The 20,123-nt window shown below is 38.5% G+C and overlaps 1 protein-coding gene across 5 annotated transcripts in view; it reads left to right on the forward strand.

The window, feature by feature from the left end:
* Positions 1-17,595, forward strand: part of LOC136393843 (interferon-induced very large GTPase 1-like) — a 40,238-nt gene extending 22,643 nt beyond the window's left edge. For all 5 annotated transcript variants that reach the window (XM_066366505.1, XM_066366494.1, XM_066366508.1 and 2 more), the window contains one exon: positions 9,334-17,595. In XM_066366505.1, the coding sequence (XP_066222602.1) occupies positions 9,336-16,637 (7,302 nt within the window). In that variant the 5' untranslated portion in view covers positions 9,334-9,335 and the 3' untranslated portion in view covers positions 16,638-17,595. The remainder of the gene's footprint in view (positions 1-9,333) is intronic.
* The last annotated feature ends 2,528 nt before the right edge of the window (positions 17,596-20,123 follow it).

Here is a 20,123-nt window from a genome sequence, read left to right on the forward strand (position 1 = left end):
TTCCCCTGGTCATGGAGATACAACTGCAGTACTCTGGGTGCTGCTGGAAATCAATGTGTTTCTCTAGCCAGGTCTCATCAACTGGAGTAACCAGGCACTCACTCACCACTTTTATTTTTCTCCACTGGAGAAATGGCCACCAGCAGATCATTTATGCTAGAATCTCTTCTTTAAAAAGTATAATTCGGCAAATTCCTTCATTTTTGTGGCTATATGTTCATGTCAGCACTCTCTCAGTTGAGGCAGTTTCATTTTCTCTGCTGCTTCCATAGCCCATACTGAGGTATTCTATCCATAACCAGATACACAGGTGGGAAAGTTTCCTCCAGTGCACCTTGATATAGGTGCTATATCTCACAATTCCCACAGAGGCACTTTTGTTCAAGGAAGGGTGTCCAAATAGTTGTTTTAAAATAGGTACCAATAGGAGGAGAATTTATGTCACCATAATGGAATATAAAGAAGTACATTTTACAGCAAAAGAAACTGACAACAATAGTAGAAAAGTTACATCAGAGAAATGGCAGGCATGAGAGATACTCCCAATCTCTCCCCTTAAAATTTCAACAACTGCTACAATTATATGCAGAGAAAAAAACCCAGATAAACCTGAAATATACACACATCAGATAGACAAAGGTGATTGCGTGAGAAGGCGGGCCAAAGACAGTATCACTCGTGGAAGAAAAAAGTCAGAGGACTGAGTTTTTCTCTTTCTTCAAGGAACTGAGGGAGGGAAGCACTGTTAGCACGGGTTTTGTCTTGGAGCTGGAAAAAGAGGAGAGTCTGAGGAAAAGGAACTGAGATAAGGCCAGCAAACAAGACCGAAGCAGGGTCATTTCTCAGTGCCTACCGCACCCGTTAGTGATTTCAAGTGCTGAGTGTCCACAAAACCTGTTGCACTCCCAAGAACTGCACGTGAATAACCCATAGACATCAGCCCACAGGTGCGGGCTGAGATGCACTTGATCTCCGATCTGCGCTCCACTTGCTCCTGAAGCTCACACACTGGCTTGCAGGGCATGGCCCCTGCCCTACCCAGGGCTGTGCTTTGAGTACTTAGAGTGGTATCAGAGGAGGGACCAGGCTGTGTCATCCCAGCCTCCTGACCTGTATTGCTCCCCCCTTGCTGTGAAAACAGTGGCGGGGGTGGACCACTCTCAGCTGGGTCTCCAGGCTGCTCTCTCCTGTGAGAGGTGGGGGTGCCTGGGCACTTGATCTCCTGCTCTATTGGGAAGTGTGGGGGGAGCACTGGAGGACCCCTAGTCAGCCATTGCTAGAGCCATAAAATTGCAAAGTTCTAACAACAAGTCCTCCTACCAATGCAACTGCGGCCCTGCCTACATCATTACAATATCAATGCCTCACCAAAACTCTGCCCAAGAATCTTGCAGAGGCAAATCTTATAGTATAGCACCTCCTACTAGAAAAAGAATAAATTATCTCTCAAACTGGAAAAAAAAACTATTTTTCTCTTTTCTTTTTCTACTTTTTCCCACTTTTTCTTCTTTCCTTTTTATCTTTCTCTTTTTCTCATGTGAACTTCATTATTCTTAGTTATATTTTTTATTCTCAATTTTTGCAAAGGTTTCATTTCTGACATTTTCTCTTCTTTTTTTCTCTCTTCCCTTTTCTTCCCCTTCTATCTTCCTTTCTTTCATTTCTCTCTTTATTTTTCCTCTCACCTGAAAGTCATTTTTCATCAATTATAATATTTTGGACTTATACTTCTTTTTGCAGTGTTTTGCATGTTTTTTACTTCATTTATTCTCTGTTTATTTTTTATCATTCCTCACTTTCAGCTTTTTGATATCTGTAGTTTTTGTTCTATTTATCATTATTTATAGAATTTTCATTTTTTCACTGCATTTTTCACTTTTTATTTTCATTTTATTGTTTTAGTTATCTCTTGTTAGTGTTATTAACAATACCACTCTCAAATGCCATAAAAAAGAAATCAAATATAGATATACAAGACAGAGACATAGCTCAGATAGATGATGAAAAATCTCCAGAAAAAAATCTCAATTACATGGAAGCCTTGAAGCTTAATGACAGAGAATTCAAAATTTTAGTTCTAAAAATACTCAATAAGATACAAGAAAACACTGAAAGGTAATTTAGTGAACTCAAAAGCCAACTTAATGAACAAAAAGAGTACTTCACCAAGGAAATTGAAACTATGAAATAGAACCAAACAGAGATGAAAAACCCAATACATGAACTGAAAAATGAGGTAACAAGTTTAGCTAATAGAACGAGCTAATAAAAATGAGGTAATAAGTTTAGCTATCTAAACTTATTAGATAGAGGAGAGAATCAGTGACACAGAAGATAGGTAACTAGAAATACTACAGAGAGAGAAGGAAAGAGATTCATGAATTTACAAAAAATGAGAAAGCCTTACAAGAATTGTCTGAATACATCAGAAAGAGCAATATAAGAATAATGGGGCCTGATCTGTAGTAGTGCAGTGGATACAGTGTCAACGTGGAATGCTGAAGTCACCAGTTTGAAACTCTGGGCTTGCCTGGTCTAGGCACATATGGGAGTTGATGCTTCCTGCTCCTTGCCAACTTCTCTTTCTCTTTCTCTCTCTCTCTCTCTCTCTCACTCTCTCTCTCTCTCTCTCTCTCTCTCTCTCTCTCTCTTTGTCTCTCCTCTCTGAAATGAATAAATAAAAACTGAAAAATTAAAAATTAAAAAAAGAATAATGGGTGTATTAGAAGAAGAAAACAAAAAAAGGGAATTAAGACCATATTCAAACAAATAATCGAAATCTCCCCAAGCTTATAAAAGAATTAGAGCCTCAAAACCTAGAAGCAAACAAAACACCGGCTTACCTCAACCCCAACAGACCTACTCCAAGGCACACTGTAATGAAATTATCATAAATCCATGACAAAGAAAAAATCCTCAGGGCAGCTAGGGAGAAGAAGAATATAACATATAAAGGAAGGTCCATTAGGTTATCATCAGATTTCTCAGCAGAAACTCTGTAAGCCAGAAGAGAGTGGACCCCAACATTTAAAGTACTGAAAGAAGAAACTACCAGCCAAGAATACCATATCCATCAAAGCTATCATTCAAATATGAAAGGGAAATGAAAACATTTACAGACATACAAAGCTGAGGGAATTTATCACCAGAAAACCCCTACTACAGGAAATACTAAAGGGGTTATCTGTCCAGATACAAAGAACAAAACAAAACTACAAGTAAAAGTTTTAACAAGACCACAATAAAACCAAAGATAAACTGTGACAACAATAACATAAAAGGAGAGAGGATAAAGATCAGCAGTGGCAAAGGAGGATGGAGTGCAGAAGCACACATAAGATAATGGACTCTAATAAATTTGATAATTTTTCTTCTAATAACCTAATGGTAACCACCCCTGAAAATGCCACTACTGAAACACATAGCATCAAAAAAAGAAGACACAGAGGATAGAAGTATGAAATACCACTAAACAAAAACAAATGACAGAAAAACAAATGAGAAGAACCAAAGAAGACATAGGGCTATCAGAAAGCAGTATATAAAATGGCAGTAGGAAACCCTCAAGTGTCAATAATTACATTAAATGTAAATGGATTGAACTCACCAATAAAGAAGCACAGAGTAGCAGATTGGATCAAGAAGTAAAACCCAACTGTATGCTACCTTCAAGAAACACATCTAAGCAACAGGGATAAAAACAGATTCAAAATGAGAGGTTGGAAAATTATTCTCCAAGTAAATAATCTCCAAAGAAAAGCAGGTGTAGCCATACTCATATCTGACAATGTTGACACAAGACAAAGGTGGACATTTTATAATGAAAAAGGGGACATTGTATCAAAAAGACATAATACTTCTTAATATATATGCACCAAACCAGGGAGCACCAAACTATTATATAACACATCTAGTAACTGATCTAAAAATACAAACCAACAAATAAAAATTATACTTGGTGACCTCAATACACCATTGATTGTTCATCCAAATAGAAAATCAATAAAGAAATAGTGGCCTTCAATGAAACACTAGAACAAATGGACATAATGAACACTTATAGGACATTTTATCCCAAAACGTCAGAGGATACATTTTTCTCCAGTGTACATGGAACATTCTCAAGAATTGACCATATGTTTCTGTAGGATGTTTCTCCCAGTTTCTGTCGGATGATGTGGTAGCATGTGCCCATGCACAGTTGATGACGTAATACCATGTATACAGTGGAGCAGCCCACAGCCATGCCAGTCGAGATGTGGACAGTACAGAGGAAAGATCAGTGTGTTCTGTGGCTCACTATATTCAAATCTGTGACCAAAGTGCAATGTGAATATCGGCGCGTTTATAATGAAGCGCCACCACATAGGAATAACATTACTCAGTGGGATAAGCAGTTGAAGGAAACCGGCAGTTTGGTGGAGAAACCCCGTTCTGGTAGGCCATCAGTCAGTGACGAGTCTGTACAGGCTATAGGGGATAGCTACCTAAGGAGCCCTGAAAAATCTGTGCGTGAGCCCACATCAAACTGCACCAAATAGGTATAAAACTGGGAGAGTTTTCCTTTTATTTGGTGCAGATTTTATATTTCTATCATCTCTTGTTGCTTTCCTGTGGCCGGTCAAAAGTGCACCCTGACTTTACGGACACACTGTAGATATACAAAAGATTATTGTATAATACTTTGAAAAACTATATGTCATCAAATTTAACAATCTAGAAAAAATGGATATATTCCTAGAACAATAAAGTCTTCCTAGAGTGAATCACAAAGAAGTAGAAAGCTTAAATAGACCCATAAGCAAGGAGGAAATAGAAACAACTATCAAGAACCTCACTAAAAATAAATGTCCAGAAACAGATGGCTATACTACTGAATTCTAACAAACATTCAAAGAAGATTTGAATCCTTCTCAAAGTCTTTCAAAAAATTGAAGAGGAACCAATACTTCCAAACACATTTTATGAGGCCAACATTACTCGCATATCAAAACCCGGCAAGGACAACACAAAAAAAGAGAACTACAGACCAATATCTCTAATGAATACAGATGCAAAATCCTAAACAAAATTCTAGCAAATCGAATACAATACACTAAAAGAATAATTCATTATGATCAAGTGGGATTCAACCCAGAATCACAAGGATGGTTCAACCTACGTAAAACAATTAACATAATACACCATATCAACAAGAACAAGAAATATATGATTCTATCAATAGATGCAGAAAAGGCATTCGATAAAACACAACTTTCTTTTATGTTTAAAACACTTAACAAAATGGGCATAGAAGGAAAATATCTCAACACAATAAAAGCCATTTGTGACAAACCATCAACTAACATCATATTAAATGGTAAAAAACTGAAAACTTTTCCTCTAATATCAGGAACAAGACAAGGCTGCCCACTCTCTCCACTCCTATTCAACAAGGTGCTGGAAGTTCTAGCCAGAAAAATCAGACAAGAGATATTAATAAAAGTCATTCATATTGGGGAAAAAGTAAAGGTTTCACTTTTTGCAGATGATATGATCCTGCATATAGAAAATTCCAAAGACTCCACAGAAAGAGTATTAGAAACAATATACTGATACAGTTAGGTCACAGGATACAAAATTAATATACAGAAGTCTTTTGCTTTCTTATATGCCAACAATTAAACTTCAAATAATGAACTCAAAAAAATAATCCCTTTTATAGTTGCAACAACAAAAAAATTACCTATGAATAAATATAAGAAAAAATGTAAAGGATTGAAAACTACAAAACATTGTTAAAGGATATTGAAAAAGACACAGTGAAATGGAAAAATATTTCTTGTTCTTGGATAGGAAGAAAAAATATAGTTAAAATTGCTATATTACCCAAAGCACTATACAAATTTAATGCAATTTTTATCAAAATTTCAATGTCATTTTTTAAAGAAATGAAACAAAAAATTATCAGGTTTGTATGGAACCATAAAAAACTGCAAATAACCAAAGTAATCCTAAGGGGGGGGGGGGAACAAAGCTGGAGGCATTACAATTCCTGACTTAAAATTATACTACAAAGACACCATAATCAAAACAGCATGGTACTGGCAGAAAAATAAACACACAAACCAATGGAACAGAATAGAAAACCCAGAAATAAAATCATACATATATAGTAAAATCATCTTTGATAAAGGAGCCAATAACACTCAATGGAGAAAAGAAAGCCTCTTCAAAAATGGTGCTGCAAAAATTGGATAAACCACATGCAAATGAATAAAACTTGATTACAGTTTTGTACCAAATTTAATTCAAAACAGATCAAAGACCTAAATATAAGATCTTAAACAATAAATTACATAGAAAAATACATAGGTATTAAACTCATGGACCTTGGCCATAGAGAACATTTTATGAATTTGACCCTAAAGGTAAGGGAAGTAAATATAAATGAATGGGAGTACATCAAACTAAGAAGCTTCTGCACAGCAAAAGAAACTGACAACAACAAAAATGGCATCCAACTAAATGGGAGAAGATATTTTCAAAAAACAGTTCAGATAAGGGGTTAATATCCAAAATATATAAAGAACTCACAAAACTCAGCAACAAACAAGCAAACTATCCAATTAAAAAATGGGAAGAGGACATGAACAAATACTTCTCCCAAGGAGAAATACACATGGCCAATAGATATATGAAAAGATGCTCATCTTCACTCACTATTAGAGAAATGAAAATCAAAACTTCATTGAGATACCACCTCATACCTGTTAGATGAGCTATTATCAACAAGACAGGTAATAACAAGTATTGGAGACTGTGGAGAAAAAGGAACCTTCATTCACTGTTAGTGGGAATGTAAATTAGTACAACCATTATGGAAGAAAGTATGGTGGTGCCTCAAAAAATTAAGACTAGAACTACCATATGACCCAGCAATCCCACTACTGGGTATTTACCCGCAAAACTTGAAAACTTTGGTATGTAAATACACATGCACCCCCATAGTCTCAGCAGCATTGTTCACAGTGGCCAAGACATGGAAACTGCCAAAATGCCCTTCAATAGAGAATTGGATAAAGAAGATGTGGTACATATATACTATGGAATACTACTCAGCCATAAGAAATTATGGCATCGGCCTAACCAGGCTGTGGTGCAGTGGATAGAGTATTGGACTGGGATGCAGAGGACCCAGGTTTGAGACCCCAAGGTCACCAGCTTGAGCACAGGCTCATCTGGTTTGAGCAAAGCTCACCAGCTTGGACCCAAAGCCTCTGGCTCGAGCAAGGGGTTACTCGGTCTGCTGAAGCCCCATGGTCAAGGCACATATGAGAAAGCAATCAATGAACAACTAAGGTGTTGCAATGAAAAACTGATGATTGATTCTTCTCATCTCTCTCCGTTCCTGTCTGTCTGTCCCTATCTATCCCTGTCTCTGACTCTCTCTCTGTCTCTGAAAAAAAAGAAAAAGAAAAAGAAATGATGACATCAGATCATTTACAACAACATGTATGGACCTTGATAACATTATATTGAGTGAAATAAGTAAATCAGAAAAAAAACTGTATATTTCCACACATAGGTAGGACACAAAATTGAGACACATGGACAGAGAGTGCAGTGGTTACCGGGGGAGGGGATGGGGGTGATGGTGGGCAGTGGGGGAAAGGGTGGGACATAAAGAGAAACAAATATAGGGTGACGGAAGAGGATTTGATTTTGGGTGATGGGTATACAGCATAATCGACTGTCCAAATGGTGTGGAGATGTTTTCTGTAAATCTATGTGCTCTGGTTGACCAATGTCACCCTGATAAATTTAATTGTCTAAAAAATAAACTGACAATAAAACAAAAAGACAGTACACCAAAAAAAAGTTGATATTCACAAACAACAGCACTGATGATGAGTTAATATCCAAAATATATAAAGAATGCACAAAGCTAAATAACTAATAAGAAAACAATCTAATTAAAAAATGGGGTGAGGACTTGAACAGAGACTTCTCCCAAGACATAAAAATAGCCAACCGATATATGAAAAGATGCTTATCTCCACTAGCAAATTGAAAAATGCAAATCAAAACTATAATGAGATACCACTTCACAGCTGTTAGGTTGACTGTTATCAACAAGACAGATAATAACAAGTGTTGGAGAGGTTGTGGAGAAAGAGAAACCCTCATTCACAGCTGGTGGAATGCAAATTAGTACAACTGTTATGGAAAAGTTTGGTAGTACCTCAAAAAAATTAAGAATATAATTACCATATGACCCAGCAATCCCTTCACTGGGTATCTACCCCCAAACTCAAAAATATTGGTATGCAAAAACTCATGGACCCTCATGTTAATCATAGCATTATTCACAGTGGCCAAAACATGGAAATAACCAAAGTGTCCCTCAATAGAGGAGGATTGAATAAAAAAGATGTGGTACATATATACAGTGAAATACTACTCATCCATAAGAAATGATGACATGTTGCCATTTATGACAACATGGATGGACCTTGGGAACATTATGCTAAGTGAAATAAGTAAATCAGGATAAGCTAAGAACTATATGATTTTACACAAAGGTGGGATATAAAACTGAGACTCATGGACATGGATAAAAGTGAAACGATTACCTGGGGGAGTGGGAGGGATGGGGAGTAAAGAGGGATAAATATATGTTGATGGGAAAAGTTTTGACTTTGAGTGATGTACACAGAACACAGTGAACAGTTCAAATAGTATATAGATGTTCATTTAAAACCTATGTACTTTATTGATGAATGTCAACCCATTAAATTTAATTTCAAAATAAAAAGGTAAAAGAAGAAATATAGATAGTGCGCTTTAAAGGACAGACTAGTAAATAACTATGAAAGAGACTAATAAGGGTTAACAGAGACAGGATGAAATCATTCAATACACGTTTGACAGAAACTAATTGAGGAATAATAATTCGTGGTGCCACTGTAATTTTTAAGATAAACATCAACCTATTCAACTCTTGCATAGTTTTAAAATGCAACACTTCACTTAATGCTCTACATACAATTGATTCTGTTACAGAAATTGCTAAAGGCCAGGCTATTAAGTTTCAACTCACATGGCAACTTAAAAAAAGCAGTTCACACATTGAAAAACCACACAAAGATGTCTTACACATGCACACACACACACGTACACACACACACACAAATTTTAAAATGTTAATGAAAAGGCTTTGTTGAAAGAATGAAAAGAGGAAATAAAAAAGCCTTAAAGATTTGCATCTTTAGTAGACTCATTATTTTGGCCATGTGGCTAAGAGTTCCTAATGTCATGATATAAGATAACTAGTGTCTTTACTTTTCACAGCTATGGACAGAGCAGAGTCTACCAATGATGAGCCCCTGCTCAGAAGCAAAAGGAAGCAAGATCTCCAAGAAATGCTGAGAAAAGTAGAACTGGCAGTTGAGTACTGGTTGCCGAAGCTGCTGGAACACCTGGATGTGACCAGTGCCCAGACCTTGCAACACCTAGACAGAAAAGACCTCCAGGAGCTGAAATCCCAGTCACAGCATTCCTGGGAGAAAGGGGCCCTAGAGAAGCTACTTAACTTGTCACAGTCAAATAGCCTTTCAGAGTTACAGGAATCTCAGATGGAAATGATACAGGAAAAGCAGGAAAAGGTCGAGCATCCACTGCAAGAGCTAAAAGACTTCAAATCAGAAGGGGAGCAACAACAAGAAAAGGCAGTGAGGGAAGAAGAGGCAGAGCTGAAGCAGGCAATGAGGTCTCCCAAAAAGTACTGGCCACTCGCTGAAAAAACCCTAAGAGTTGTGGAAAACATGCAGAGACAACACAATCCCTTGGAGAGCAGACTGTCTCACAGGCAAAACCTCCCAGACACAGATCTGGTGAGATGGGCATCTGGAGGGCTGGCCCTGCAGGGAATTTACAAAACCAGCTACCACAGAAGCCTTCTAGAAAGGAGAGAAGAACTACTCAGTGTCCCCAAGAAGTTCTTACTCTTTGGCCCTGAGCAGGGCACACGGATGGATAAAAAGGAATTTACATCTTCTCAAGCAGAAGCCATGTTCACCCAGACAATGGAGAAACTGGGCTTCAGTGTAACTGCCTCAGGCAAGGGCAAAGGTTGGGGGTGTAGCTTGGAAGATGATATGGATGACAGCAAACATCCAGAATGCAAGGCAACCCAACAACCATGTTCTGAGCACTCTTATTTCTGCTCTACCCAGTTTAGCTATGTCCCACTTGCCTCCTGCTACTTTTCCATCGATCAGCTCCAGTTCTCCAAGGCAGCTCTCCAGGAATTGAAAGGCATTGAAAACATTCTGGGTCAGCTTGAAGGCCCGTACAGACTTTCCTTACTAAGGCACAGGACTGAAGCTTTCTTCCACAGGTTTGGATCTCATGCTAGCCAGGGCCCAGTGCACCTGGGAGGAATTTACTGGTGGAAAGCCATTTCAGAGGGTTTTCAAAATGAGCAACTGGCAGAAGTAAAACAGCAGACAAGAGAAGCCCTGAACAGATTTGTAAACAGTAGCTACCCTGGCTTTGGAGTGAAAGTTTCTGAAGGTATGGCTGTATCAGATTCTCATTCAAGAATAGTCCCTCAAAGCACAGTTTTCCAAAATTTCCAAATCCAAGTCAACTTATGTGTGTCCCAAACAGGGGGCCCACCAGAAGCAAATGGTTTTTCCCAGTGGAAAGCTGGCCTAGTTGCCATAAATCAAACCTGGTGTGTCATTGACCGAGGCCTTCAGTTGGTGCCCATTTGGGACATCATCCTCTCCAGCCACAGAAGTGATTTTAAGGATCCTCTTCAGGTAGCTAACTTAATGAAAGACAGCTACAGTGCTCTGACTGGCCTCACTGCCCAGATCCAGGATGGAGAAGAATTACTGAGTGTTGGGAAAGAGGCTAAGGTTTTCCTAGAGGATGTGAAATCCTGGGAGGTAACTAATCCTGAAGAACAACTTAACAAACTGATAAATTTCATGCAAATGTCAAGTCAAAAAATAGAATGTTATGACACTTGGGTTAACATATGCCTCATGGATAAGGGTCTGCAGAATTTTCTGGTAAAAACTTTCAACTTTTGCAAAACATCTTTCATTTATAAAACTAAAATTATTAAAACTCAGTTGCGAATCCTTTTGGATCCTCACATCTACAGAGTGAAGGACTTTCCCGAAACTCACTCCATCATGCAGTGGATCTTCCAACCAGAGTCAGAAAAAGAACACATCAACATCTCCCGATTTTCAGAATTAACTAAAATCTTACAGGAAGCTCAGAATGACCTCATGGAAGTGAAGGCCAAGTCTGAGTCTGCAGAAACAGTAGAGGAAGCTCAGAGAAAAGCTACTTATGAGGTCAGCCTGTCTCTTCACTGCTTTTTGAAATACCTCCGAGAAACACAGCAGACAGACACAGAGCTCTTGCTACGTTTCATTGCAGCTGCTGCAGGATATCACGTAGATAACAGTAAGTTTCAGCATCTCCTGGAGTATAAGGAGTTAGACTTCTTATTGAGTGAAATGGAAACTGCCCAAGATAAATACCGAGAGCTCAAAAATATTTGCACTTACAGGGCTCAGGCATTCTTGGTTCTCACGGGTCTTACTGCTACCATTGGAGTCACAGCTCTTTCTCCAGAGGAGAAAACTCAACGCTTGGCATTCATAAGACAACACATGGGCCAATCTTTGTCAAAAGAAGTTGTACATATCCTTACCAAACTTGAAGCAGATCATGACTGGAAAAACCTAGAGAAAGACCTGAGATTGCTCATTGATGGTAAATATGAAGCTACTAGCTCTTCACCGCAAATAAGTGAGATGAGCAAAAATTTACAAAGTAATTTCAATGAAAAGAAACAACCCCATGAAACAAATGATAATGAAAATAGCGAATGGGAAGTCATGGAAGATAGAGGCTTCCTAGAATTACTCCAGCGTCTAGGCCTAGAAAATTACTACCCAAAACAAATGAGCAGAACTGACTTCCATCTGATCTACAAGATTTCTGTGTACAACACCCAACCCAGCTCTGAACAGGAGCTTCCATTCTATTTTCTGCAGAAGCTACTGATGCTGGATTATGGAATGAGATACCTGGTCTTTAGGTGTGATAAAAACACACAGAATCAAGACTATCCAAGGGCCTTGAATCTAGAAAATGAGGACTTTAATCCATACGAAGACATGTTTGAAGACAGGAATACTCCCACTACTACTCCTCCAGCCACTAATCCTAGGCCCCATATCCACCCTATGGATATTCAGATGGCAATTCTTCACTGTGCAGATGATTTTGCCAGACAATATATTTTGACCAAACTTTCCCTTTGTCAGTTTGCCCTCCCCCTTCTCATACCTAATCCCTGCAATCCTCAAATTGAATTCTCTTTTTTGTCCCTCAGTCAAATTAGAAGAAGCTGGCAAGAAACCAGGAGATCACTAACAGAGGAGAAAATTAATTACAAGAATAAGCAAATGTGTCGTGTCTCTGCCCCCATTGTGTCTTTTATTAGAGTTGGAAATGGCTTCTCGGCTTCCAAATCTCAGATTATGAACTGTCTTCTCAGTAAGCATAAACATGATGTTTTTTTCCACCGACATTGCAGAAATAGCACGAAAGACTGTCGCTTGATGAGGGGTGTGGTGGAAGTCTGCTGGTTCTGTCCTGGGGGAAGAGAGGAAGACAGATTTGACAACTGCCTGACCTTTACCAATCTCCATGGAGATGCAAAAGAACATAAGAAACAACTCTCTTTTCTGCAGGAGGTCTCTTCTGTCTTTGTGGTTCTTATGTCCACTACTGATGACAATAAAGAAAATCGAAAGATTCTCTATGACCTAAGTCAGTCACCAAGACCTTTGATCTGTTTGCTTGAAAACAAAGAAAAATGCATGGCTAGTAATTTTGGCAAAAAAGTGAGAATTGGAATCAAGAACAGAAATGAGGCAGAATTTACAGAAGAGCTTGCTACTACGATCAAACATTTGCTAGAGCTCTCAGACACTTCTCTCAGCTTAGAGAAATGTGCCTTGATTGCTCGCAAGCAAGGATTCCTCATTGACGAAGACCAGAGAGAATGCCAGGAGGCCAAAGAAAAGGCAGAGGTCCTAATGGACCTACTGAAAAAAATGAATATATATCAGGTGAAGAAAAACTTACTACCCCTTCAGGGAGACCTGTGGCATCTTTGGTGTAAAAAGGACAAAGAACTTTATCACCTGAGAGAAAAGGGGAATCGGAGCATTGAACAACACAAGAGTGAGATTGAGACAGAAAAACAAAGAATACGGAGTCAACAGTTAGCCATAGCCTTTCCTCTCAATGATTTAATGCAACCTGTCCTTGAAATTCTCCAAAACAATTCAGAAATGAAAACCAAACTCTACTTTTTGCAATGGCTGAGTGTGTTTTTGGACAACCTGACTGCAGGACACTTAGAAAAACTGAATGAAAAGAAAAACTCTTTGTGGTCACTGACCCAAACAGAAAAGAAAAAGGCACCAAATAGCAACAACCTGACAGTTTGGCAAAAAGATATAGAAGCTATCTCCCTACAGATTAATGACTGTACCTTGGGAATTGATCAACTTCTCAGAGAAGTGGGCCAGATCTATGAAGCTCTGGAAGAAGCTTCCTCCACAAAAGATATGGGAAGGGACCTTTTACAGTCCCTCCCCATGATTGCTGCAGATCTGCTGATATCTGGTGTTCCCGTTGAGTTGATGGATGGAAATGTTTCATATGTGCCTCTAAAGTGGGTGGCAGCTCTTTTTGACAAGCTCTCTGAGAAACTTGGAAACAAACGGCTGTTTGTTCTCTCTGTCCTTGGCCTACAGAGCTCAGGAAAGTCCACCTTGCTGAATGCACTGTTTGGGCTGCAGTTCACTGTCAGTGCCGGCAGGTGTACCCGGGGGGCCTACATGCGGCTCCTGAAGGTGGAGGAGACATTCACAGAGGAACTTGGCTTTGAATTTGTCCTTGTTGTGGACACAGAAGGACTTCGGGCCCCAGAACTTAGCAACGAATCCAAGAATGGTGACAATGAGATGGCAACCTTTGTTATTGGACTTGGAAACTTGACTCTAGTCAATATTTTTGGGGAAAATCCATCAGAAATGCAAGACATTCTACAAATAGTTGTCCAAGCCTTTATGAGAATGAAACAAGTAAAAATCTCCCCAAGTTGCCTTTTTGTCCATCAGAACGTGGGGGAAGTCGCAGCTAAAGAACAAACTATGGAAGGACGGATGCGGTTAGAGCAGAGACTAGATGAAATGGCAGCAGCAGCAGCTGAGCAAGAACAGTGCTCAGATGTAACCCGCTTCAGTGATGTCATTAAGTTTGATGTCAATACTCATGTCTACTACTTTGCTCACCTCTGGGATGGCAATCCCCCAATGGCCCCTCCCAATCCTGACTACAGCCACAATGTTCAGGAACTAAAATCTAGAATTTTTATGACTGCCCAACATGAATCTAGGGGAAGCATCATGAAGATATCAGATGTAAAATTACGAGTTCAAGATTTGTGGAGAGCCCTGGTGAATGAGAACTTTATTTTCAGTTTCAGAAATACCCGAGAGGTCATGGCAATGAGCAAATTAGAAACCATGTATAACAAGTGGACCTGGCAGCTGAGGAGCCATGTGCTAAACTTGCATAACCAGCTGATCTACCAGATTGAGAATAAAAAAATCCAGACACTCAACATGAGCACATATGAGGTTCCAGTTACAGAAAAATATGAAGCCATCAAGCAAGAACTTGAAAAATATTTTAATGAAGATCCAGATAGTGAAGTGCTGATTCAGTGGAAAGCAAATTTTGAAAATAAGCTAATATACCTTAAAGAGGCACTTATTTTTGAGAGCAAAAATAAAGCTGAGGGACATATTAGTTATAAAAAAAATCAAGAAATACTGGATAACAAAAAGTCAGTTTATGAAAATGAATTATTGAAAAAAAGCCATGACTTGGCTTTAACTGTAAAGGGCAAGGAATTGAGTGAGACAGAGCTATGTCAGAAATTCAATGAAGTTTGGAAAACATGGGTCGATAAGATGTCCTCAACTCTCCCTTCAGTCACAGAGCCTAAAATTGATGTGGATTCTGAAGGAACTCTTTTGGAATATTTTAAAAGTGAGAATGATGTGGTGAACATGCTAAATAAAAATTATGGGGAAGAGTTTGAATTCAATTTTGATGAACATGTCAAAATGATCAAAAAATATCATATAATTTCAAGGCATAGAGAAATATCTGATGAAGAATCCATAAAGAGGACCACTTTCAACATTTTTTCAAAATTTTCTGAATATATTGAAAACATTGAAACAAAACAATATGATTACAATCGAAATTATTTCTATGAAATCCTGAGAATAATAGAAGATGAAATGAAATCTGCACCCACTAAAGATAGATACAGGTTTACAAGTAAATATAAAATTGACTTATCTTTGTATTTATTCCAAAAAGCATCAAAAAGGTTTAAAGAAATGCATGAGGTATTCAAAAAAGCAAATGATCCTATAAACTATCTGGAAAACAAAAAAGGTGATTTCTTCATGAGTTTTAAGATCTCTTGTCAAGGAGCAACCTCAATCACTACATTTGTTGATTTTCTGTGGAACAAACTCACTCCTGCTGTCTGTACCACCACATGGGAAAAAATGGTCCTTAAAATTGCTGGGGACATACGAGCTACCTGCCCCGAATTCAGTGGAAACAGGACTAACCTGGAGAAACACATTCTTATCTCTCTGGCAGAAAAAGAAAATTTTGATGATTACTGGGAGTACTTTCACAATCCAGAATCATTTTTTAAGAATTACATTCAAAACCGTATTCTAATATATTTTTCTAAACAAAGAAGTAAAAAAATAAAGACGTTTTTAAAAATAAACTTAGATGACATTAAGAATGCCATCCTCTCAGCTATTCATGAATCCACAGCAATAGCTAAAGATGAAAGCAAGACTGTGTCTGCATGGTTGGATTTGTTCTGTGATCAACTGGGCAGTAAGTTGATCTTTCCACGGAAAAACCTGATAAACATTGAACACCAGGAAATAAAAGATATTGATTTTCTCAAAGAAGTCATGAGTAAAGCTTTGAATCTCACAATGGACACATTAGAAGAGGAGTGTGCTAAAATCCCTGTAGAAAAAATGGTTTCTAAAATCCAGAAAATGCTCTCTCAACACCTCTGTGGCTGCTGGGAACAGTGTCCTTTCTGTGGAGCAATATGTACAAACACAATCCCTACACATGATGGAGACCATAGTGTTCCTTTCCATCGTCCTAAAGCTATCAAAGGATGGTATTTGCATAAAACAGAAGAGTTTTCCATTGACTGCTGTACTACTTCTGTAGCAAGTAATGGTTATTTTATTTGGGGTGATGACCTCAAATTCCCATTTAAGAAATATCGACTGGCAGGAGGGAAATTTGCCACATGGAGCATCACCCCAGACTCATCCTCCCAGCCATACTGGAAATGGTTTATCTGTCACTTCAGATCAAACCTAGAAGAAGAACATCATAAATACTTTAAAAACAGAGCTGAAATCCCACATGCTTGGACCAAAATCACAAAGCAAGATGTGCTTGATGACTTGAAAAACCAGTAATACTCAATGATCACAAGAGCACTAGAATCTGAACAAAACTCACAATACCTGAACATCCTAAAATACTTCCTCCTCACAATGACAACTTCCATTATTTACATTTATTCAAATAAAATATTTAGGAGTTAATCAATTAACATTTCAAGAGTTGAAGATTTATTGTAAAAGATCTTTATTTTTCTTTGTCTCATATTTTTCTTTTTGAAAAACAAATTACTGATCAATGTCACCCTGTTCAATTTTATTTTCTAAATAAAATTGTAAAAAAGGAAAACAAATTACTAAAACATATGATTATTATAAAAATCAATAATATACATTTAAAATACCTACTTTATATTTTAAGTTATTATTCATAATGCTTTTTATTTTAAACTATATAATGTTATATTAAATCACAGAGAGTCATTTTCATATAGGGAAATCAAAATCATTCCAGACTGCTACAAATTTCTATAAATTAGCTGTATGGATATTTCAAACCATTGTACAGTTCTTGATTGACAGCTACAAATTGCTTTTTTTTTAAGTGTAAAAAATTGTAACAAAAATGTTACTAACACTGAGATGGAGAAATATTCATAGCAAAATGATTCCCAAACATAGCAATATTTAAACATTCTGTTCTAAGTAAGACTAACACAGACTTGACAGGTTATACACTGAATCAACTCAGAAAACATAAACAAGCAAATAAAGCAAATAAAAATTAAATAATCTTTTCTTACTGAACCATTGCCTTTATCAACCTTGGCATCTTCATAGTTTCCTATGCATGCTTTAAAAAAAAGGTTCATAAAAGCTTAGGTGTTCTGCCTGACCTGTAGTGGCACAGTGGATAAAGCGTCGACCTGGAACGCTGAGCTCACCAGTTTTAAACCCTTCACTTGTCTGGTCAAGGAACATATGGGAGTTGATGCTTCCTGTTCCTCCTCCCTTTCTTTCTCTCTCTCTCTCTCTCTCTCTCTCTCTCTCTCTCTCTCTCTCTCCCTCTCTCTCTCTCTCTCTCTCCTTTTTAAAATGAATAATTAATTTTTAAAAAAAAAAGCTTAGGTGTTCAGCCTGACCAGGTTGTGTGTGGCGCAGTGGATAGAGCTTTGGACTGGGGTGCAGAGAACCCAGGTTGGAGACCCCAAGCTCTCCAGTTTGAGCGCAGGCTCATCTGGTTTGAACAAGGCTAACCAGCTTGACCCCAAGGTCACTGGCTCGAGCAAGGGGTCACTCAATCTGCTTAAGGCCCACAGTCAAGGCAAATATGAGAAATCAATCAATGAACAACTAAGGTGCCGCAACAAAAAATTGATGCTTTTCATCTCTCTCCCTTCCATTCCTGTCTGTTTGTCCCTATCTGTCCTGCTCTCTGACTCTCTCTGTCTGACACACACACACACACACACACACACACACACACACACACGCTTAGGTATTCAAAACCTGGTATTTCTACAAGTCTAAGAAGGATTGATTTTTGGAACAAGATACATGAGTAGGTAAAAAGGGCCATTTTAATCCAGGCTGTGAACAAGATCAGATTTGATTACACCACTGATGATTTTTAAAACTATTCTTTTCATAATAAAATATTAAAGAATATGTAGTTTTTTGGTTCTGATATTTTAATAAGAAACTCTTATGTATTAAACTGTAAAGAAATGCTTATCTTTAAAGTAGGCAACATTGAGACTTTTCATGCTATTTAGCCATAGGCTTTTGATCAGAATAAAATGAAAAACCCACTGAAGCTAACCAAGAGCCTAAGATGGGGAAGAAATCACCATTCTGCAAATCTCCACCTTATGAAACTAAAATTTATGCTAGATTCTTAAAGCTGATGAGTTATAGGAGTTTTGCTACAAAGAAGAAAATTTCTTCATGTTGGATGTAAGCATCCATTGACTTTCATTTACAGGCACACTCTCTACCACTCATCAGTGAGAACAGACAATCCAGGGAGCAGCAGTCTAAACCGTGGAATATCAGAGTTGGGAGATAAAAGTGCTGACTCTGCTATCTTTTTAGCCTTAAAGCATGTTATCAGTTTGAGGTCAAATGACCCTTGTGTCCAGAAGAATTCCTGGGGGGAAAAATTTATAAAGCCAGCAGATGTTCTAGAACATTATGGTTTCCCTTTTGTTTTCTGGAAAATTGCCTGAGTGAGAGTGGGAAAGATCTTAAATATCAGCATGTTGAAATGGTGAAAAAAACAGAACACCTGCATAGCATGGTGCCTGACGCTCACATTACTACATATTTGAAATCTGCAATGGTCAGTTAATGTTTGCTGAATAATTTCTGTATTATTAACTTTGATTTTCAATCTCAAATTGTTGTGCATAAATAAAAAAGACCTTTGATAAATTTCTCATCTAAGCAGTGTGGTTATTAAATTCAGAGGCTGTGCTCAAGTAGTAAAAAACAAAACAAAACAAAAAAAACTCACAAGTTTTTTAAGATGGCTGTGGAGTAGGCAGACATTCTAACTACTGCCTCCCAGGACCAAACTGGATTACAAGTTTAAAAATAATCATCTTGAAAAACCAACCAATTTAGGACTAAACAAAGAGTCTATAGCCAAGGATCACAGAAGAAGCCACCTCAAGACTGGTAGGAAGGATGGAGACATAAAAAGTTCTGCCCCGCTCCCAGGAGCAAGCTGTGGTGGAGGGTCCTTGAGGGGCTCTCACCACAGGGAGGTTCATCCTGAGAGGGGAGGGTCTTAAGTCCCAAGCCTGGCACCCCAGCCTAGAGCCCCAGAGCCTAGAAGAGGCATCCACACAGCATTTGGCAGTGAGAAAAGCCAAGGTTTCTGTCTGTGAGAAAGAGATGAGAGCTCTCAGAGTCACAGGCTCCATCTGAAAGGATCCACACTGAAAATCTCGTTCACAGCCACTTACCTGAGGTTCTGGTGGGGGAAAACTGAGAGAACAAGAGTTACATGGGAAGAGTGTGAAGTTGGCAGCCCAGGGGGAGAGACCATGGCCGACGGCCACCAAAACCCCTGTGCTAAGTCATTCTCCAATACCACAGTCGCCATCTTTCTTGGGCAGAGCAGTCCCCTTCATGAGGCATCAGCCTAGTGAGCAACAGCCTCACCATTAGGAATTTCTCCTGTCCCACCTTTGGAGACTTTGTCATTCTAAGAATTAAGCCAGGTAGCAGAGTGGCACATCAGTGACTCAGTTTTCTGGCATTGAAGTTAGAGATTTATCCTGTACTCTTTTGGGTCTATGACGGGTGCTTTTGCCTCACAGGAGATTCAGTAGAAACTGTCTGGACTGTGGGCAGACCACACCTCTGGGTCTCAGAGGCCACACCCACCGGACTACAGGGGGCCATACCATACTGAGCTCTGTGAAAAAAAACTGGACAGACAGACACTGAGCCAAGGGGCAGGAGACACACCCACCATCCTTCCTAATCCCTGAATTTCCCCAGAGTTAGACTCTGTCAGAGGTTTTTTCAGAGGCCCAGCCCAACAAGCAGCCA

Source organism: Saccopteryx leptura, chromosome 1 (assembly GCF_036850995.1).
Source record: "Saccopteryx leptura isolate mSacLep1 chromosome 1, mSacLep1_pri_phased_curated, whole genome shotgun sequence".
Classification (NCBI taxonomy): Eukaryota; Metazoa; Chordata; class Mammalia; order Chiroptera; family Emballonuridae; genus Saccopteryx; species Saccopteryx leptura.